This window comes from Hippocampus zosterae, chromosome 16 (genome assembly GCF_025434085.1).
Source record: "Hippocampus zosterae strain Florida chromosome 16, ASM2543408v3, whole genome shotgun sequence".
NCBI classification, from domain to species: domain Eukaryota; kingdom Metazoa; phylum Chordata; class Actinopteri; order Syngnathiformes; family Syngnathidae; genus Hippocampus; species Hippocampus zosterae.
The window spans coordinates 17182637-17205095 of record NC_067466.1 but is presented as its reverse complement, the minus strand read 5'-3'; the positions used below and the strand labels follow the sequence as shown (position 1 = coordinate 17205095).

The 22459-nt window shown below is 43.8% G+C and overlaps 1 protein-coding gene and 1 long non-coding RNA gene across 3 annotated transcripts; one reads left to right on the top strand and one right to left on the bottom strand.

Annotated features, from left to right (window-relative positions):
• Positions 1 to 323: 323 nt before the first annotated feature.
• Positions 324 to 3694, bottom strand: LOC127588270 (heart- and neural crest derivatives-expressed protein 1-like). Its single transcript, XM_052046927.1, has 2 exons — positions 2804 to 3694; positions 324 to 1208 (listed from the first exon to the last, which is right to left on the bottom strand). Exons 1-2 carry the CDS (start codon positions 3320 to 3322, stop codon positions 1110 to 1112), a joined length of 618 nt encoding a protein of 205 aa, XP_051902887.1. The 5' UTR covers positions 3323 to 3694; the 3' UTR covers positions 324 to 1109.
• Positions 3695 to 5954: 2260 nt separating this feature from the next.
• On the top strand, positions 5955 to 22239 carry LOC127588283 (uncharacterized). Of its 2 annotated transcripts, none has more exons than XR_007959032.1 (4): positions 5955 to 6244; positions 8090 to 8211; positions 15952 to 16068; positions 21987 to 22239. It is a non-coding gene; the product is annotated as an uncharacterized LOC127588283 (long non-coding RNA). The 2 variants fall into 2 exon arrangements; XR_007959031.1 differs by lacking the exon at positions 5955 to 6244 and adding an exon at positions 6443 to 6547.
• Positions 22240 to 22459: the final 220 nt, after the last annotated feature.

The window sequence follows — 22459 nt, the reverse complement described above, 5'->3', positions numbered from 1 at the left end:
GACTGTAATTTGGTTTGATTCCAAATCTAGTTTGTCTCTGATTTCCAAGTGTTATGTTTCGAGATGATTCAATGAGTTGATCACCAATTAACGTTTTTTGTATTGTATTTTCCCCATACTTTTAAGAGCATTTGATAGATTAAAAATTTGACATTCTGAGCAAATTCGCTACATGTTATCATGTCAGTGAAGAAAACTACTAAAATCTCATATCCCTTCTCAAATTCAGAAAGCATAACACGAATCGGCAATGTTAATTTTCCGAAGTGACGTCGTTCTTACGCGACGTGATCTTGCGTAAAAATGAGAAACGTCACAAAATGTTGGGAGTCATAAAATATCAATTTATTATATAGCTTCACGTATAATGTACATTCCCATCCACATTTTGCACAAATACTTGAAATCGTACGTTTTCTTGTCGTTTGCGAGTTAGTCAAGCTGCGTTGAAGGTGAACAACATTCGAGTGCGTCTATTCAAGCGGACAGTGAGCACGTTGAGGTAGATTCTTATTATACAACAAGGCATACAAAAAAAGTCACAATGTTTACGTCTTCTGTCTTGAGTATGGCTTCACACTCGGCGGAAAATATACATGATGTCATTTTGTATTTTCCTTTCGATTTTTTTCTTCCGTTATATCCAATGAAATGACTTCACCTAAGGCTACCAAACACGACATTCGTACACACAAAACCGAGCAACAGTAGACCAAGAAATAAAATGTGCCGATACAAACACAAAATAAAAGCGTAGCCCCCCGCCAAAAAAAGGCAGTTAAAATAATGAACTATATCCCCGAATAAAATTGCCACCAAAAAAGACAGTACAGGTGTTGCAATTTTAAAACGTGGGATAAAAATGAAAGAATAATTTAAATGTCTCGGGGGGGTTTTCAACACATAATTTAAACTTTTTTTTCGTGGGATGTTGGAGACACAGCAAAAAGGAAGGATAAACACAATATTCCACATTTCTTATTAAACAGCAGGAGAGAATATGAAAAGTCCCATTTTCTTCAAACGGATGACGATGATGCGTTCACGTGCGGCCGTACAAGTGGTTTGGGGGATCTCTCGAGGGGTTATTTTTTTTGGGGGGGCGTGGGTCATTGGTTGAGCTCCAGAGCCCAAACCTGCTGCGGCCACCCGGTCCGACCTTTCACTTTCTTCTCGGGACCAAACGAGTCCTGTGCTGGACCTTCGTTCTGCACGAGCGACAAAAAAATAATCGTAAGAAGAAGAAACAACAACGTTTGTGATGACGTGACAAAATAAGACACAAATATCCCATACACAGTACATACCGTGTTTTAAAAGTGTATTCTACTGCGATTTAAAATTATGTTCAAGTATTACCCTCAAAATGTTGTGATATAAGCAATACAAATGTAAATGTTTTTGAACAAATATTCACATACTTGGAATTAGCCTGACGTGCTGTTTTTGTGCACTGCCACGTATTTTTATCCCCACGTGACGTGAACTAAATATACGTGTATTTATCTTTTTCAGTAGTGTTGACTGTGCGTTTGGCTACTGAAGCTTATATAAATGTGCTGAATTTACTGAATATTTCTCTGCTGATATACAAAATTCGTCCTAAGATTCACTGTTCAAAATGCAGCAGTGTTGTACTTGCAGAACGTAAACTGGTGATCTGCCCTCTAAGACGTACATGGATATTATGAACGCAAACTCCAAACTTATCATCTCTCCTTTTAAGATCCAAAGTTTCAAAAGATTTACTTAAATATTCAATTTTCAGATGGCATTTTATACAACAGCCTCGCATTAAGTTTAACCCAGTTAAAGAAAACCTCACAAAGGTGTTTGACAAAAAAAGTCACATTTAATGTGCGCATGTGAACCAGCTGCATTTTTTTTTAACAGATATGAGTTTTCAATACCAATGTGCCTTTCAAATCCAAGAGTTCGAAAGAAAATGTGTTTTAACTCATAAAACCAAAACAAATTGAAGTTACTATTATTTTCGATTATAAACGTGCAAGGCATCCGCTTTTTCATCTCCAGATCCCGGATTTAAAATAGTAATTTTGTTTTGAGTATCCAATTTTGAACTGCATTTTTAAAAAAAAATAACAGACACCCTAGCCAGTTTGAAACAACCACCCATTTAAAAAAACTAAACATTGGCATAGCATCAAGTTGATTTCAGTCACCATTTCCCTGAGAAGAACGTAAACTTCCAAATGTAGCCTCTTCCCTTTTATTAGATTACAGATTTTGAAAGTACGTATTAAACATCAGACTCCCCTTAGAAACATCGATTTAATGCGAACTTTCGTTTCAAGGTCCCTATTGACATAAGATCAAAACGAATTTAATTGGTCTCATTTCGGTTGCACTGGACCATTTATTTGGGGAATAACGCAGCTGTTAAATTTACTCACTGTACGCATGCGTCACGTGCAGTTACAATTTTCATTATTTATCCCAAATTAAATCATAATAAAGCGGTGTATTAAATATAAAAGACTCAGATTCCAAATTAGCCGCTTTATATCAATCCTAATTGACAGTAAATCAAACGAAATTAACTTTCTGTGGCGCGTGTAAAGTTCCAATCATTGACCCTTTTCAGATCCATTTTTTTTTTCAAGTGTACTGAACTGAACATACGCGATTGTGTAATGCAATTTCAATGACCAGATTGTCTTTAAAAAATCAGCCAGTGTAACGCAAAAGGAATGTCCGCGTCGAAAGCTGCGACTTGACAGAATGGAATGAGCGTGCGATTGCGTCCTTTTGGCGTGGACCTCGCAAAAACGTCCACACTCACCATCTCCCTTTTCCTTTTCAGATCCCGATTCTCAAATTTCTTAATTTCGGCCTTGAAGCCTTCAGTCTCTCCGGCATCCTTGGCCAGCACGTCCATCAGGTAGGCGATGTAGCTGGTGGCCAGGCGCAGCGTCTTGATTTTGGACAGTTTGGTGTCTGCCGGCACGTTGGGGATGCACTCCCGCAGCTCGGCGAACGCCGTGTTGATGCTCTCCGTCCGCCGGCGCTCCTTCTTGGGCCCCGACGCCCGCCGCTTGGCCATGCCGGCCTGCAGGCCCTCCAGGCGGGCGTGGTCGTGCTGCGAGGTGGCGACGGAGGAGGCGGCGGCGGCGGCGCCCGGCGTCAGCTCCGCGCCGGTCTGGTAGGGCGCCTGGATGTGGAAGTCCGGAGGCACCTCGCCGTGGTTGAGCACCCAGCTCTGGAAGTAAGGCGGGGCGTCCTGGTGGCAGCGCTGCACGAATGGAAAGGCTTCGGGCATGAGGTGGTGGTGGTGGTGGTGGTAGCCCCCGATCAAGTTCATCCTGGCCCGACTTCTGCTGCTGCTGCTGCTGCTCTCGCTTGGGGTCTCGCTTCTCGACCACTTGCACGAGTCATTCACTGCTCAGTTATTTATCCAACATGTCTCATTCTAAAGAAGGGAGAGAGAGAAAAAAATCACTTGTAACGAAATTTATAATTCCACAGAAGCGCCACTCTTGCGATGTAATTTCCACGGTGAGGCTCCACTGGTTGTTCGGAGAAATTTGACCCGGCAGAAGGTGCGAGGCGGACAGGTTTATAAAGGAGTGCGCGTCCCGGGGGGCGTCCAATGCGGTGGAGAGTGGGAGGAGTTTGGCAGGGCAGCTCCACAGAACGCAAAGCTTCAGTGACGCAATCGCCGTCTGGTTTTGATGAACATAAAATGATTGGTTTCCCCACAACATGTACACACGATCTGACTTTTTGTAGCAACCCTTTTCAAGGGAGAAACTACTTATTGGGAAGTGGACACACACTACTGCAATCACCAATGTGCCCTATAATAATATGATGTCATTATGAATATGCAATTCATCAGAAGTCTGTCTTCTGCACGAAATCAGCTGAGATGGGCTTCAGCAGACTCCCCCCCCCCCACCCTACTACCCCCCACTTCCCACCTCGCGAACCTGTTCAGGATAAGCAGTGTTGAAAATGGATGGATGTATTTCTCGAAAATTATTAGGAACAGATACATATTACATATTCTATTAATCACTGCCAGTATTTACGTTTTCTAATGATCACGTCTGCAATAGTCTTAGAAAATCGCAATATCCAGGTCATATGGACCTTTTTTAATCTTTATTGAATAAGTCAGAATACAATTCTCAGCAAACAGAAACATTTGGACCTTTATGTGCATCTCACCTGCCGTGGTTGTAATAGTGACGTCATTTTCAGGCGACAACAAGTGACAAAATGGCCACCCCCTAGTGGATTAAACATTGTGAAATTTGCTGTTTAATTCGTATTAAACAAACCCGAACTTCAACTGAACACCGCAGTTAGACGAATGGGGGCGCACAGAACCTACTGTCAGGATAATTTGTGGCGAGACTCTTCCTCTTAAATTTATTAGACCATTAAAAACAAAGTTATAGTTCGAAACATTTTCAAGATTTAATGGTGAGTTAAAATTTATTCAATGGATATATTTTGTGTTTTCTCTTCCCATGATCTTAACAGTGTGAGTTCATATGCGATGATTTTTGAGAATGGTGAGCGCTCTCGCACTCCTGCCCCCCACTCGCCCCACCACCCCGCTCTTGCTCGCCTTCTGTCCATGCAGGCGTAAAAACCCAAAAGCAACACGATCTCATTACATCGCATGACCTTGACGCTATTTTCAAACCATTTACGGCCGCGTCTTATCTAAATACAACCATAAATCACGCGGGGTGTGTTTCTTTTTTTTTTCTTTCTCCTGCATCGAAGCTGCTCGCTCTTCTTACTGTGTTTACACAGCGCCACTTTGCTGCCTTTTCTTTTAAATAATCATCTGTCACTACGTCCTGTCGAGCCTCTGAGCTTTGTGTTGATGTGGTTTAATTTATTTATTGTTTATTTATTCATCTTTTTGCTGGCCAATTGATTAGGTAAACCTGCACCATGGCCAAGAGCCTATTTTAAAGGTAATGCTTTTTATGTAATATTAATATGTACATTTGTAACTTATATTTGTATTCATAGAACTAATATTGAGCCATCGAAAGTAATACAAACTATGCCTCTCGAGTTTATTTTATTTATTAATTACAATATGCCCTATTCATTTGGCTCATAGTTTCTACATTTTATTTGCAGTATCCTGTTTTTTCTAACAATAAAAATACTTATATTTTAAAAAGTATCAATTCAACCACAATATTAAAATATAAATCTTAACCTAAAAAATCAACGTATGCAGAAAACAAAACACGAGATGCATTATAAATCAATAGTATATTGTAAAAATACAAGTCACATAGGATATACAAAGTACTAGGACTCAAGAAAAATACAAAAATAGTTTAAAATTTGCATACAAATTAATCGCATTAAGATATATATTTTAAAAACTGAAATAAAAACAATGCATAATAAAGAAACAATAGCTGAATTAAAAAATCAAAATTTAAAATGTTTTTGAAATCAAAATTTGAATATTTAAAAAATGATTACTCAAAGAAATATTTTGTTTTTTTTTCTTAAAAAACGAATAATAAACAACACATCTGTCACTCTGTGCCATTATTTTGACGCTGCATGTATGACAAAGGTGAATTTTACAATGTTTTATCAGAAACGGATCATTTAAACATGTTTCTGATACAAATTTTCTTACAAACATTTCCACATACATGCTTCTTGAATTGTCCGCGTGAATGTTTCACTTTTTCAGATTTGGGGGGATTCGTCCGGCGAGCTGCATCCCCGTGGCTGTCAGCCTGAAGAAGTCCATGCGGCCTCCAGAAAGCAAACCTGACACTGTTGATTAAGACGTCCACTACGCAGGCATGAAATATAAACCTCCACCCCCAAAACCATCTCGCCGTCTTTCCCCGAATCATTTCTCTCATTCTTTTATTCTCTATCCCATTGCGTCACTTTATTTTTTATTTTTTTTGCCGAAAAACACAAACGCCTTCTCTTGATCTTGTTGGATTTGATATCAGACCGCAGAGGTGCCGAAAGGGCGAGTGCAGGCCGCCACACTAAAGGAGACCCCGCCCCCACAACCCGACCCGTTTCCCCGACATCGCCAAGGGAAACGACCTACATAGGCCGCGAGCAGCCATCTTGGCCGTGTTATGAATTCCCGGCATAATTGTTTGTGTCGTCGCGTCGACGTTTCTATAGACGGCGCTTCCCCCCTCTTCGGAGTGCTTGCCTTCAACTTTAACATCTCCAAACAAACAAAACATCGGGCCCGTGAGTCAAAGTGTGTTTCCCCAGCGCTACAGTACGGCACGCTAGGCTAATTCAATTCAATGCCTTTAATTAGACACGGCGGCGGCTAGCTCGGCATTCTGGGAACAAGCGGCGGCACGTCATGGCGGCGGTCTCGTCATGGCGGCGGTGACCATTTTAGAAGTTAAAATAAAACTATGTCAAGTTTCCGTCTAAACGCTGCCGCCGTATTACTTAAGACGGGCGAGTCGGGTTGGAGGAGTCTCGCGGTGGCGCCGTTTTGACAGTCGCGGGCGAGTCAACCACCCACGAAAGAAGGGGCTCATCCAGAAACGTAAAGTCATAGTGTGCCGCGCAAACTGAAAATGTTTGCAGACTCAAAAATGTTTTTCGGGAGTTAGCGGGTCTTTTCCTACTTCATGTGCGTTAACGTTTTGATTTAAAAGTAACGAATGGACGAATGATACAATCTGCGCTAGTTGGTTCACGACAGTATTTCGGCAAAGTTGAAAAAAAAATCAATAGTTTTTGTTCCAAAACTTAACACGATCCACTGAAACGATATTAAGAAATCGGTAATCGTACTTGTGTAGCTTCATCGAGGGGGCAAAAATGGCAAAAGGATGGAAGTTAGCAGACTGCTTCCTGGTCTGAAGACAATCTGTGGATGATGCATTTTGTTTTTTGGGTGTACTGTTCCATTTTGGGCGGCCGGTAGTCGAGTGGTTAGCACGTAGGCTTCACAGTGCAGAGGTACCGGGTTTGATTCCAGCTGCGGCCTCCCTGTGTGGAGTTTGCATGTTCTCCCCGGGCCTGCGTGGGTTTTCTCCGGGTGCTCCGGTTTTCTCCCACATTCCAAAAACATGCAGCGTGGCAGGCTGATTGAACATTCTAAATTGTCCCTAGGTGCGAGTGTGAGCGTGGATGGTTTTTCGTCTCTGTGTGCCCTGCGATTGGCTGGCAACCGATTCAGGGTGTCCCCCGCCTACTGCCCGGAGACAGCTGGGATAGGCTCCAGCACCCCCCGCGACCCTAGTGAGGATCAAGCGGTTTGGAAGATGAATGAATGAATGTTCCATTTTGCGCCATTGGCAAAAACCTGACAAATATAACAGTGAACAACATCAAAATGCGTACATTTCAGTTGGAAAACATTGACTTTTTTGGGGGGGGGGGGTCAGTGTCTCCAACGGGCTTTTTGCTGCCATTATCATGTCGTAAATGTTGCAAGCTAACTTCGTTAAGTTGTTAGCTAACCAGCTTATTGACAAAGTCATTTTTGAGCGTATCCCATAGGAGGGGGGGCAAACAAGGAAAGTCCAGTTGCCTTGATTTAACCATTTTTGGATCACAGACCGTTTTTAAAGCGATTTTTGTCTTGATATTGTGACAATAATTTGAAAATGTCATCTGCAATCACGCTTTAAGGCTAAAAATTTAGCATTGATTGTACATAAATTATCTTCCATGGTTACATCATTGCTGTCCAATAAAAAGCATCTCCGAAGTTTGTCAGATGTAATCCAGAACAGTTGATTTTTTTTTTAAATTAAAATAAAAAACATCAACAACAACTAAGCCCCGAATCTGGACATGCATGTATGTCTTCTCTTGGACAGCGACGTGATTGACTGCTCTCAAGCTGTCCTCAAGAGAAACTTAGCGCTTTTTGAACTGCTGCTGATCTGCCAGCTTTAGCGCACCGTTTACTTTTACGGTGGCCATTCCACTCCGCGTTAGCTCTCACCTCACCTCCCCTCCCGGCCCGCTTGACTCTGGCTATCCCCGATCATCTCTTCTTAGGCGTATATTTGTATGGCTATGTACATATTTCATACGGCGGGCCCTTGATACGGACATTTCTCTGATCCTGCAGGACTCGCCCTCTGTAATTCTGCCCGTCCGCAGCCAATAAAGATAAGAGGCCGACGTCTGGAATGCCGCGGGAAGGTGACACTGAGGAGATGGAGAAAAGGAAAAGACACATCGTGACACTCTGTAAGCAACTTCTCGGCTTTTTGTTTTTTTTCCTTTATTTATGGTTATTAGCAGGAATTTTATGGCCGTGTCTCTTTCTGCCCTACTTATTTTCAAATAAGCACCTGAGGTCAGCATCTCATAAATTTTACTCAAATTCAATTCATGTGTTATTTGTGGTGGTGGGGGCGGGCTTTACTTTTCTTATTTAGGTGGCCAATTAGTGCAGGTTGAGCAGTGAAGTAGTGTAGAAGCATTTTGCCTCAAAAATCAGTTACATTTTTTGGGGAGTTCACTTCCATAAAAAAAAAAATACATGATAAATCTAGAAAATTAATTTGTTGGGTTGGATAGGAATGGGGAAAAATGTTTTCTGACATTCCACCAATTAAAATGTCAAAGTGGATTACTTATGTGTGTATGTCAGTTTTGTAAAAACTGACATAACTTTTGAGCTACAGAATCTTCTCAAGTCCACCATACAAAAATACCAAAGTACACACAATCAACAGGGAAAAAAAGAAAAAGAATCTGAAAATGATTCAGCAAATGTTTTTCACTCCATAACAACTTTTCTTTTTTCACTTGAAATTAAATAACTCAAGTTTTAATATCCATCAGTTGTTTTTTTAAAGTTATACTTAAATCCCCATAGTAAAAATATGCAATCATTTAGCTATTAAAAAAAATCAGACAAAAATCAGAAAATAAGTTCAGCACCTTCAGGACCTCCATGTATTTCATATTTACCAACCTTTTGCTCATGTACACCTCAATACTCTGCAGTCCGCTATTTTCTGCCCCTAAGCAAAATGATTATCGCTACGACACAATTGAATGCTTTTTTTAAGCTAAGAGGATAAGAAAACCTTTATTTGTCTCCCAATGGACAAATTCCCAATTTACAGCAGCAAAATTATGAAAGGGAGAAAATAGAAGACAAAAGTATATAATTAAATATAAATAGGAAGGCGGCATCAAGAATGAAAAAAAAAAAAAAAAGTCAGGCAAACGCGTGAGATGTTTGAAATGCAGCAAACGCGGCCATATAGATATGTGTCCATTCTGCTTTTTTGAGCGCGTCCTGCTCTTGAGCGTCGTGCGTGCCCGCGGTCCGGCGGACCACCGGGCAGGCGGGCCGGCCGAGGCTCTAATGATTTCACAGCCGTCGGGCTTTAACAGGGGGTGGCTGCTCTGTGTCAGACGAGCCCGTGAGGATTGCAGCCGGGCTGACAGTCAAAACACCGGCGTAAAGGCTTGACCCCGAGCAAACCTCCCGCTGGAGACGCATCAGGGACCCGCTGTCTCTAAAAGCATTTTTGCCACACACCGCAGGAGCGCCACTGGCAAACACTCACAAATATTGCTTTTAAGGCAGGCCAGGGCGAAAGGCCCCCTTGAAATTGCTTCGTCGCCTGTTTGAGGGCTTTCTCATTCTCAAAATTGGCGAACTTTGGCGGGCATGTCTGCCACGGAATCTTTTGGGGAAAATTCCGCCTCTAGAGTTGGTTTCGCTTTGCACCATGGAATTTGGTAGACACGTCTACTGTGAACAGACCCACAAAAAAGTCTTAAGAATCCATTATTGTCGCAAATCTGCAGGACGGACTCGTGCCCTGGGATCTAGTTTTTTTAAATTCAGTCCCCAAAGCTGTTTTTCATAGACCCATATGACATTTGGGAGACATGTCCATCCTGAGCAGACCCACAAAAAAGGACTCAAGAAGCCAATAAATGAGGGTGAAAAAATAGCAAAAAATTCCTTCTTGTTCTTCCTCCACAGAAGAACTCCTCGCAATGCTCCATTGGGGTTTTGAGGTTCAGTTTACTTCCAAGATTCATTTCACTTCAAATTATTTCAGGTGCAGGGATTTACTTTTATAGTTGGCTCGGGTTATATTTACTTTACTTTTGTCTCCACTCAGTCTTAAGCAAAAAAAGAAAAAGTCAAAGTATTCTTGGAATTTACCATGACGTCATCATCTGATGTCTTTTAATGTACTGTCAGCGTAGCCGTAAAGATTTGTTCCTTTTTGGCAAGCGAGAAGTTGTTGAAATCATCCGGGGGCTTTACTTCTCATTCTTCTTGCGTTCAGCGCTACGGCGAGATAACCCAAATAGGTCGTTGACCGCGTAAAAGTCGGATGTCGCTTTTCCTAAAGGCCATTTATCCAATCAGGAAGAAATGCAGCAAACACTCTGGAGGTCATTTGTGCTTTGGACAAAGATAATGGCCCCCTAATGGCGGCGGCGGCTAGTTAAAGTGGGGTCCCGCTTGTTCATTCATACACTGCACACGTCGCCGGCCAGACTCATTAAAGCCCACGAATGGGTCACAGATGTGCCACTGGGCCATTAGTGTTACCTGGAAGGTCATTTGCATTTCTTTATTTATTTCTCTATTTGGTTTTCATTTGGCTACTCATTTGAATTTGTCAGGTCTGCACAATCAATGTTCTCAAACTTACATTATGGTACAGCCCCCCCCACTTTCACTTAAAAAAAAATGTGTACAATAAAATGTCTTTATTTATATTTATATTTCATCAGAAAAAGAAACCTGGAATCAAAAGAACCCAAAGTCGTTTTCAAATGGCCATTTTGTTAACGTGTCCTGACTGCTTCCCCGCTTTGCGCGGTCCCGGCCTCGGCTAAAACTTGGCCCCTATCTCTCGCCGTCTAAAAATAGCCTCGCAGCTGCGGTGATAGCGTCGGTTCGGCCCCCCCGCGCGGAATGCCGCGACAGGCTCTGCGACTCCGATTGGATGCTTATCAGGACCAACGCCGCCTCTGATTGGATGCTTACCGGGTGGGGGGCACGGTTGGCACGATGACCTTTGCGGTATCAGCTGAAAGACGCCGTCGCCGGCGTGCCCAGCGTGTTAATTTTCGCACCTTTGCTGTTTTTAACTTGCGGAAAGATGCGAAAAAGGACGTCTATCCAAAAGTGTCCGTGTGATTTCGCGTAGTGAGAGGAGTCACTGTCCTTTGAAAAGCCCTTATCGCCAAATAGATTGAGTTTTGGTGGTGTGGCCAAAAATAATTTTTTTGGGATAAAACTAAGCAATGCAAAAAGTGATAATATGCAAGTCAAACTTGGTGGTGTCAAGTGAAAATGTCATCTCTGCACCCCCACCTGTAGACAACAATTATTTTAGTTTTCATTATTTAAATTATTCTTAAAAACGTACCTATTTTTTTGGGGGGGGGTGTATTGACGTTTAAAGAAAACGTTGTTTTAGACATTTTAAAAAGCTGACAGATTTTCCAGTGTCGCTGTGTTTTGGTGGTTTTCTCTGAAATCCACCACATTTTTTTGCTTGTCTACTAATCGCCAAAAAATCACAGACGCGTCTCCAAATTTTTGTGAGTCTTATTTTTCTCCAAACTACAACAGACCAATTTTCCCTTCTAAAACTTTTTCATCTCATGTTTTTCCATATTAACATCGGCCGTAGTAAATCACAGCATTTTATCTTCCTGAACTACTTTGTTTATTCCCCCCCCCCCCTCCAAAAAAGGGTGGGGTGGGGTGGGGGGGGAGGCCTTGGCGAGTGAAAGTCGATGCACTTTTCCCGAGCAGATGTAATCGTAGCGTGGGAAGCGACGTAGCGCTGATAAGGTTGTGTATAAATTAGCGTGGATTTTTAGGTTAAAATACTTGTAAAGATAAGAGTGACTTCTTGAAATTACACCTGAGATGGGGCCCGCCGGCGTTTGGCCGGTCCGCCGCCGTCCACATAAATCTGAGCGTGAGTGCTTTGTGGCTGCCCAGGTCACCCATTCATGTGGGAAAGGAGAGATGAGAGACCGGGGGGTCAATCTGGGCTAAGCCCCGCTGGTGCCAGCGGACTCCCTGGGACCCCAAGCGCCCCCGCCGTCTCCCGAAAAGCCTCCCCGCCCCCCAGTCTCCGCCTGACAGCGATGACATCATCAAACGGCATCCACGAGGATGACTCCGCGTTCGGGTACGTTTTCGCATCTGGTCGGGAAACGGATCGACTGCTCTGGAGTGTTTTTGCGAAGCGGCGCCGCTAAAAGAAAGCGGGTGTAAAAGGCGAGTGATCAATACTATCAGATTTGTATGTGATCAACGGGCAGCAGTACCGCACTGTAAAAAAAAACCACTTGGGTCCAGAATAACCCAATGTTGGGTCCAACAGAGGTTGAACGACTACTTGGGTCAGATTGAGCCAATTTTCCATTTTTGGTGTCGTTTTGTACAAAATGATGTAATTATTTTTTTAGGGCGATATTTTATTTATTGATTTATTAATTTGGCATTGCTTAGTGCAAAACAACCCACAACATTCAAAACCTTGGATCCGTCCATTTTTGACGCAAATTCGGTTGTTTTTGACCCAACTATTTTTAGAGCGCATCAATCCGTCTGTCCTTTTGGGATGGAGTTGACCAAAAAAAAAAAAAAAGCGTGTGCGCCAAGGCTTCCGGGAGCCGATCGGAGGCGCGATGCCGCTACCCCGCGCACCATTTTTTCATTCCGCCGGCTTTTGCGTGTCGACTCCGCTGGGCCGTTTGTCCACTGAGGAAAAACAGACGCCTCCTGTGTTGCTGCCTTTCTTCCTCCTCCTCCTCCTCTTACCCCCCCCCCCCCACCCCTTCCCCTTTTTGCCCCTTGGGCTTTTTTTTTTTTTATGGCAGGCCTTCTGTAACACATGATGACCTCAGTGGTGCATTAGATGCATGGTCAAGAATCCAAGCGACTTTTCGCCATCCGATTTTCACACGATTCGGATTTATTCCCCGCCGTTGAGCCCGTCATCCCAACACATAATGCTGCCTAGCGTCGGCTCGATGCAGCGGGGCAAGCGGTGATTTGGCCGTTTTTGGCACACGGGGGATTCGCGCTTCCTGTTCACTCTCATGAATTAAAAGCCAGCTCCCAATAAGCGGAGGTTGGCATTCCACGAAAGGACTCGGACGCATTCCTTGCGGCCGTGATGTGCAGGTGAACGACGTCAGCAGGGAGGAGCGACGGGGGGTGGGGCGTGGGTGGGGTGGTGTCGTTCATCATCTGCAAACTTCACACAAAATGACGTTAATATGGAAGATATGGACAAGCGTTTAAAACGGTCGCTCTATGAAAGCATGCAATCCAAATATCTTTCCATTTTTATATATCCAGTTTACATATATATATATAATATGCAGTATATACGTATATGTATATACAGTATAAGTATATGTATATACACAGTATATACCTGTATGTAAAACTGTTTTGTATTATTTTGTTGGCAAGTCGACCATGTCAATTGTCAGTCGAGCTAGACCAAACAAATTCTCTGATGGCGCATCTTCGTTTTCTTGCCGACATAAGAAAAACTTCCAAAACGAGCGGTCCCCCCCTTTTCCAAAACGTCTTCCGCCTAAATTGTTCTCCCATTGCGGCGAGCGCCGTCGAACAGTGACACGAACATTTTGGGAGCCTTTAAACGATTAAAAGGAGATTACGGTCTCGCGCGGAACATTGTCCGTCTTGATGTGATTATCAGCGCGATTATGACACGCAGCATCCGTATGACATCATGGCGGGGGCTTCGTTTGATACATCGTTTGGCGCTCTTGCTTTGTTCAAATCAAAAACCCATCGGCCAAATTTGAGCGGCAAGAGCGTGTGGGCTGGCTCCCTGCGTCCGCCTCATCCAACTGTCTGCTTTCATCCACAATCGGCCATTTGCGTTTTTGTGTGTGTGTGTGTGTGTGTGTGTGTGTGTGTGTGTGTGTGTGCGCGCTTTTGTGGACGTTTGAGCGATGGCCTGCTTTCATGCGAGCCGCAAAGTCTCGCTTGAGGAGACAAACAAGATAAATGGACCTTCGGCGCACAAACCACATCCTTTGCTCCACACAAAAGTTGCCTTTCAAGTCACATTTGCCAAGACGTCAAAAGCATGCAGACTTATTTCAGCATCGATACGAATGTATCTTTTTTTTTTTTTTAAACAATAAATAAAAACATTCTGGATTGCGAAACGTCCCTCAATGGCGTAAGGCAACGTAAACGCGAGCCGACGGACGTTCCTTAGCTCCCTCGCGAGGGTCGTACGTTATCCAACTAGTAATCCACTTTTTTTTTTTCTCAACAGACAAGCACCCCGCCCACATCCCCCTCCACCCCCCACATCATTTGAGCTCCCCCCCCCCCTCCCCCAAAACAACCTAGGCCCGTCGAGCGCCTTGTTTTTGTTTTACGGCATAATCCGTCTTGTCCGTCTTTGCTGGCGAATCCGATTTTTACGGCTTGCTTATACATTCCTGCAGCACATGGTTTACATACCGGGCCGGGGTGGGGGGGGGGCGTCCTAAATCAGCTGGCAGCTCGGAGCAGCTGGGATAAGGTGGGGAAACTTGTCATCGGGCAGACCTCCGCGCCCCCTCCTCTCCGCCTTACCTGCGATTAATGACGGCCCCGCGCTTGTAGATCGCAACGTTCAGGTTTGACCCCAGCGATTAAATTACGACCGCGGAAATTAAATTTTGACTCCTGTCGCTATCGGGGCACCGCAAGGGCGGCCGAGGTTGGGGGGCTGCTGGCTACCCCCCACAATCCACGACTCCTCCTACAGGTGCCCATTCATGAAACGATCCCATTCTTGGGGGTTCATGTCAATGGGAGAATGCTGCCAATGACCCGCCGACCTTCAAAAGGAAGGGGGGGGGGGGGTGAAATTTGAAACATTTTAAAGCAGCCAGCGCACCAACCATGCAAATACGCTGCTTTTAGGGTGGGGCATCGAGAAACGAGTCGAACTGGGGCTAACATTCCGGTTCTCCTGGAAATCGTTGGGCTTTTAAAAGTGTCCAGCCTAAATTTTGACGCTGAACGTGAACAAAGAAGGACCAATAGGAAGTGTTGTAGTCCCCCGCACCCCGCCCCCTTGGTACCAGTTCGCCTCGGGGCAACACCTGTAAATGTAATCCTTTATGGATTTGTCAATTAGCTGCTGCCCCCCACCCCCCAAGCCCCACCACCCTCTTCTGGTGCCCATTCATAAAATGCTGCCATCCCGAAAGTGCCGAGGCGGGTTCTAATGAGCTGGGGGGGGAGTTGTCGGTGACCCCACCGGCTGGTCGGCCGGTGCTCTTCGGGGTGGGTCCGGCGGCCATTTAAAAGCGGCCTGTGTTCCAGGTGAGGGCCTGCCACACAAATCCTCTGTTACCTCCTGTGCCTTTAAAACGCTTCTTTCAGTCATGTTAACAGCTCATAAATGGCCGCCCACATCTTCAGACCCTCCAAAATGAGCGCAAGGCCGTGGGCTTTTATACTCGTCGCCCCTCAGGAGGTTTTGGCGGAATAACGATGGCTTTAAAAGCGATAACCTTAGCTGCTGGATAACGCGCGGGCTCATTAAATACAAAGTCCGTGAAATTAAATAAGCATGTCAAGAATGCCAGAGAGGGCAAATGTGACGTATCAAAACAATTCTAAGCGATGCATTCGAGGATCTTTCAGAATAGTGAGAAAGTGAAACTTTTTTTTATAATCAATCTCGATATAAATCAGGGATGTATTGTTGAATTTTTTAAATGTTTGACAGAATCATTTCCCCAAACCAGGAAGTAGCTCTTTTTCGGGTTTAAGCTAGTCTGTTTGCATTTTCAAGCATTTTCGCCACCGCTTTCTCGCCAAGAGTGCTTTCCTCATCATTTATCAAGAGCTAGCTATTGTATATCACTTTGCCGTGTTTATGTTGCCATTCAAGTATTCCACTCCTTTTTTTTTTTCTTTTCCCCCGGCAGCTGCTGCTCGGCTGACGTCAAGAAGAAGAAAAATCGTCAAAATCCGACATCCTCCCTAGGGGGAGTCCCGGCCTGGCAAAAATAAGCTTATTTTAAGCATGCGGAAGAAGCAGCGAGGTGAGTTTGTTCTTCTTGAAACGTCTTACGAGCAAAAAAGGATGTTAGCTCATTAAGGAAAGGGGGAACCATAAATCTGTCCCGCCGCCTTCACTTGCGCCCCTTCACATCTGGACGCTAGCTTCTCTTCTTCTTTCGGCGAGGGATTTATGGGCCACGTCACTATTTGCCGCTGGTACCGCCGCCTCTCGCGCTCGGGACCTCCGCCAAGGCCTTAATACCCGCCCTCCCTCCCTTAATCCGGATACTCGTGTGAACATGTGCTTGGTCTGGTTTACCGCATTGTGATGTCACAATACGGTTACATTAGCGAGTGGTGGATTTGTAGTCTGCACGGGAGTGAACATGGAGTATCTGAAACACCGCAAAAGGTATTAGAGGAAAAATTGTCTGTAGGATGATCAAAAAGTAAGCTATATTCTGCAATATTTTTACCAAGTGGTCGAAATGCTTGAGCTCCACCCCTTGGTCGTGATGGCGACAAACGCCTCACTCATCATTTGCTTGAGAGGGACACTTGGAGATAATAAAAAAAAAACAAAAAATGTGTTGAAAAAAATTTAGCATTGCACATGCTAACATGCTAATTGATTCCCATTATTTCCAGTAGGATTGTTTTGCTTTCCGTACATCCAAGCAAATGCACACCAGATGTCAAGCGCGAACATAATGTTGCAACGTCTTCATTTTATCTCCCGGTCAGACACGACATCAGCAGCGCTAAAACCCTTTCAGAAATCCTCCTTGACAAACTGAAGTTTGTCTGGCGTCCGTGTTTTTCGCGCGCTCTCGGCCCTCCCTTTTCCCATGGTCCGAGGTGGCCGATAGATCAGCGGAAGAGCGGCGGCGTGACCGTCATGATGTAGCGAGCCCCCGGGTCGGAATCTCCCGTGTACGTGTAGACAGGAGCGAGCGAGGCCGCGACCGAACACGCAACGCCAGACGCTTCCAATTAGCAAAGCGCAACCGTATCACGTGGCCACACCTTGGTGGCTGTGAACACTTGTTTTTTGGGGGGTGTAATGAAAAAGAAAAATCCTGCTTGCTGGACATTAACCAAAAAAAATCTATTTGTACCATAGTACTCTTTGTTGGACAGCACAAAGGAAAATAATTATACGGAATAAAAATATGAATATACAAAAACTGAAAACATGTTTTACTTGTCAGTGAATATATAGATGCAAGTTTAAAAAATATATAAAATGAACAACAAAATAAAACAACCTCACATCCAGAAGCTTATGTGTTGGATGTAACGCAAATTCAAACTCATTTGAATTTAGATCCGATCCGAATCCAAATCGCAGTGAGCCTGTTCAGACGGGTTATGAACTTTTGATTCACGTAGAATCTGTTATCTGGAATGACACTTGGGCTCTTTTAGCCACTTGTGGCTATCAAGCGACTAGCTTTAAATGTTTCAGGCCTTGGCGAAGGTCTCTCATTTGTTATCTTTCTGAAATTCGATTTTTTCCCGTCCAGCTGTGTCTCTTGCCAGGAGCAGTTAGCGTGGTTTAGAGCAGACGCGCGTGGCACAAAAGGAAGCTTTTCCTTTAATGTTATCACGGCGCTGCCGGCTAATGAAGATAATGCGACTACGCCGCATCACAGGGACGCTTTTATTACGTTTCAGGGGCCGTCCATCCTCATCTTGACTGATCACTCGGGGTTTTTTTATTTATTTATTTTTGGGGTCGGGGGAGGGGGCGAGGTGGAGTCTGGCGACAATGATGCGGCCGCATCTGTTTTGCCCAGGGCGGGCAGGCCGGGGCTCGTTAGCAACGTTAGCCTCGGCTAAGTGCGCCTCTTATCATACGGCTCTGGGGGGCATCAATATGAGACTAGTCACTCTGTTGTTACCATGGTAACACAGAATCACCAAATTTGAGTCCTTTTGGTTGCTGGAGTGTAAGAATTAGCACCAATGCTAACGGTGTTAGTGTGAAAAGCGAGCACTTCCCACTCTCCATCGATCGACTTCTTGAATGGTTTGGTGTTGCCATGGTTGCAAAAAATACATTTGATTTAAAAATTTTTTTAAATTAAATTCATTTATTTATTGCGTAAAACGCCTGCACACAAATCTGAGCAGTGCCGTTCGCAGTGCACTGTGCTTGTAAAAACATTGTCGCACACGAAGATGATAAATGTTTATTCCGCTACATCATGTTTTAAAACAAACACGTTTTACTAGTGCTAGCCTTGCGTTAGCATTAGTATCACTTCAGATGCTTGTAAAACTGTCGGCCCCGCGCTAAAATCCTCAATGCTTATTTGAGGACGTGAAGTTATAACAAAAATGAGTTTTACTGCCAGGCAGATGGCACAAAGTTTTCGCAGTAGCTGTAGCATGACTTCAGACAGTTTATTTAGTTTTTGTTCAGTGCTTGGATTGATTTAGCATGTTTTTGTGTGGTTACTTTTTATTAGGATTTTTGTGGAATTAAAGTTGCAATTTCTGTGAAATTATTTTATTATTTTTATGATTATTATTAAATTGCTACTTTTTCAGAATTTTAATGTCTGCATTTTTTTGTGGTTTTTGAGAAGTTGCAATAGTTTTAATTCTCTATTTGTCTATTTATCTGTTATTTAATTTTAGGGATGTTAATTATTTCAATAAGTGTGGTATAGATTTTTTGCTTTCATTGTACTATTTTTGCTGGATTGTCTTGAAGAATTTCCATTAATTTTTTTAATGGAGCATGGGTTTGGTTTTAATGATTGTTTTTGTATTTAAATTATTTTGATATCAATTATTTTTGTGGTGCAAATCTTACTTACACTTGGAATATTTTGGTTGAATGATATTCATTGACCGTTTTGGTTGTTGTTTTTTTGAAAATGGCCTCATTAGACGCTGCATTTTCAGTCATTTAAAGGCTTCATAAATAACCCCGCAATGAGGAGTGAAAGTGTGTCGTGTCTTTAACGCTCGTTGGAGCGTGTGAGGCAACTCCCAAACATCAGACCATAAACTTTTTTCCCCCTTGTTTTTATCTCATACATTCCGACTCTGTGGCTTGTTTATTTGAAAGTGTTGTAAAAAAAAAAGTTCCAACCTGGTCTGGAGCGCTAACCCCCTTGCAAGCCCAAATCTAAATGGGGGTCTTTGATGTGTCTGTTGTTATTGTTTGTATCAGTGCTTATCACCACCCCCTTCCCCAACCCAGAACCCCCTTAAACGCACACCCCAATCGCATCCGTGCGTCATTACACTATTCCTCAGTTTGGCCGTACCAATTTTCTCCCCACTTTCCCCCACATCCTCTCCTCCGTTCATCCATCCATCCATCCGTCTGTCTGTCCATTCATCCAGAGTGCCCCCTTGCCTTAACCCCCCCACCCCAACCACAACGATGACCCCCCCCCCCCCAACCCTGTGATAAGGATGATGGATGGAGCAGAACCTTGGCTCCAGCCAAGAAGCCCGGCAGCTTCCTCGAAACTGAGAGATACTGAGAGAGGGATGGGGCGTATTGGGCGGTGGAAATGCCAATTTATTTGGTGGTGGTGGATGGGGGGAGGGTTACCACCGCGAAATTAAATAAAAGTGGGTGAAGAACTACAAAGATGACCGTTTTTCCGGACCCCCAACAAAAAATCCATTCAAATTTCACTTTGAAAAGATGTCATTGCGTCCAATTATGTTAGATGATGCCCAGTTTGAACTTGCTTAAATACTGTCTTGAAAGGAAAAAAAACCCCTACACTCAAATAATCATTTTATTAAAATGCACTGTGCATGAGCTGAATAAAAAAAAACAGGGGAACTGCTGTATGTTTGAAAACAAAGACTTTGAAAAAATGAAATGCAAATGTAGCATACTGAAAAGTTAAATACAACTGAACTGTGCTGAACAAATGTGGATTTGAAAAAGTTCAATATCGCTCATTCCGTGATTATTTTGCAAGCCACAAGAGGGCGACTGGATCACACACTTTCAGGGTGGTTTATCTGCTCTCTCCAAATTGGGATTATTTCTTTTTTGCAAAGGACACTTCCCGTCTTGATTTTTATTTTGTCTCATCTGTTTTATGTCAACTTTCAGCGGACGGAACGTGGACACAAAATTCCGTAATGATTTGTTTGCCTTCTAGATAGACAAGTGGAGGAATTTTTTGATGGCTAATTTTTTCAGTTTAGACATTTTGTTTTGGTTATGAAAGGGAGAAGATAGCATTTCCCACGCACGCATGCACTTCCGCTATTTTGAACATGGTGGACCGACTAATGAGAATTTTGATAAGATAACCATGTGGCATTTTATTTTCATGCGATTTGTTTTCATTGCTTTGTGGTTGGTTAACAAAAAAAAAATCCTCCCCCACGTCGGACGTAGTTGTTGTTAGCACAACTCATAATCAAAGATCCACACAACTGACCGACTTATAAAAGCTACTTGAACAGCTGAACTTTATTTGGGGTTAATCAGAGGCATTGCAGATGGCGGCGGTTGTGTGCCGACTCTCATTCAACATGACTTTAAATGTGGAACACATCCCCAAATAGATGTGAGGTGGTGTGCACACTTTTGCATGCGTGTGTATCTGTTGGATTTTACTTTCACGAAGGTGCGCGTCGGTGCGATGATTGAGGCGTGTTTACGGCAGGCGGCTTAAACATTTACTTTTGCATGCCATAGGTGAAAAACGTGACAACTCTGGACGACTTAACGCCGGCCAGTGCACGGAGGCCGACATTTATGAGGAACGGGCGGCACGTGACCATGACGCCCGGACACAAAAAATGCGTCAGCTCGGGAAAATGCATGCACACTGACATGGGATCAGTTTTATGCCAGGAAAAATCAATCAACGCGCGTGTCCTTCCCTGCATCGACTTCCGCTTGTTAGGATCTTGTTTCTCCAAGGGTGTACCATTTTTTCACCCTGCATAACAACAAATCTTAACTTCATTTCAAATTTTTTCATTGTCTGGCCTGGGGGCATCTCAAAGGTAAAGAGTCGTGGACCTAGAGTGGCACCTTGTAGGACACCATCCCCAACGACGCACGGGTCCATCCTGTTTTGTACAGCCGCCATCCACCATGACCGGTTTTGTTTTTCACTTGTCTTGACACCTTTTTTCGTGAACCGAGCGAAAGAATTTGTGGCAATTACGTCATCACGTTACTTCCTGCAAAACTTAGCAAACGCCATGTGACATTGGAGAGAGACAATTAGAATTAAGTGTTTGTACAAGCGCCAGATGAGTCATTTCCAGCCTTATTGGTGCGAGTGAGGCCATTCCCCTCCAATAATGTGTGTGCATGTGGGTGTGTGTATTCGTGTGTGTGTTTGTGTGTGTGCGTGCTTGAAGAGTGACAGACATGACAGCCTGGCTTAGGCTTATCTCATTGCAGGGCTGACATTAGAAGGTTGTGTGTGTGGGTGTGTGTGTAGATCCTGTATTTGACCCTTTACAGTTAACTTTTATAAATACTCATCTACATACTTTGGCTGCGTATATTCATGAAGTGCAAAGCTCAATTCTTGCTCTGACCTTTCTGTGTGCAGTTTGCATGTTCTCCTGATGCCTGTGTGGGTTTTCTCCGGGTACTCCTCCCACATTCCAAAAACCATGCATAGCAGGTTAATGGAACACTCCTAAGACGAATAACCATCCGCGCTCACAATCGCACTGAGGGACAATTTCGAGACTTCCATTAACTTGCTTGGCATGTTTTTGGAATGTCAGAGGAAAGCAGAGTACCCAGAGAAAACCCACGCAGGCACGGGGAGAACATATAAACTCCACACAGGAAAACCGAAGCCGGGATCAAAGCCTGCAACTCTACATCCTGAGGCGGACGTGCTAACCAAGTCTATCACCGTGACGCCCACATCCAGTATATGTATACGAATTAATTTTCCCAAAGAGGTTAAAGCAATCGTTTTTTTCCCCACTTTAGGATGACAAGGCAAGTCCAAGTGGATGTGGGAAAAGTGGATGGAGACTTTGAGGAGGTGACCGGTGATGAGCACATGACAGGACGAGCAGACGAGACAAGAAAAGTCCAAAAAAGAAAAGTCACGGGGGGGGAAAAAAAAACGATGAGAGGCGACGAGAGTGATGAGGTGAGGTTGAGCCCGAGCGAAACTTCAACAGCGTTCGTAACGTCACAACCACTATGCCATCGTTTTCACATTCACGTTGGGATCTTACAAGAGGTAGATGCTGGTTCCCCCCCCACGCACCCCTTTTTTTTTTAGAGAGAGAAAGTGATCTTAGCCCACAACAGAACATCTCACACACGCGCCAAACTTGGAGATGATTTTATTTTATTTATATTTGCCGCTGAAGTGTTAAAATGAGGAAGCCAGCTACAGAAACGAGAGCCACTTCTTGCTGTTTATTTCATTTGCTCTTCACGTCCAACATGAA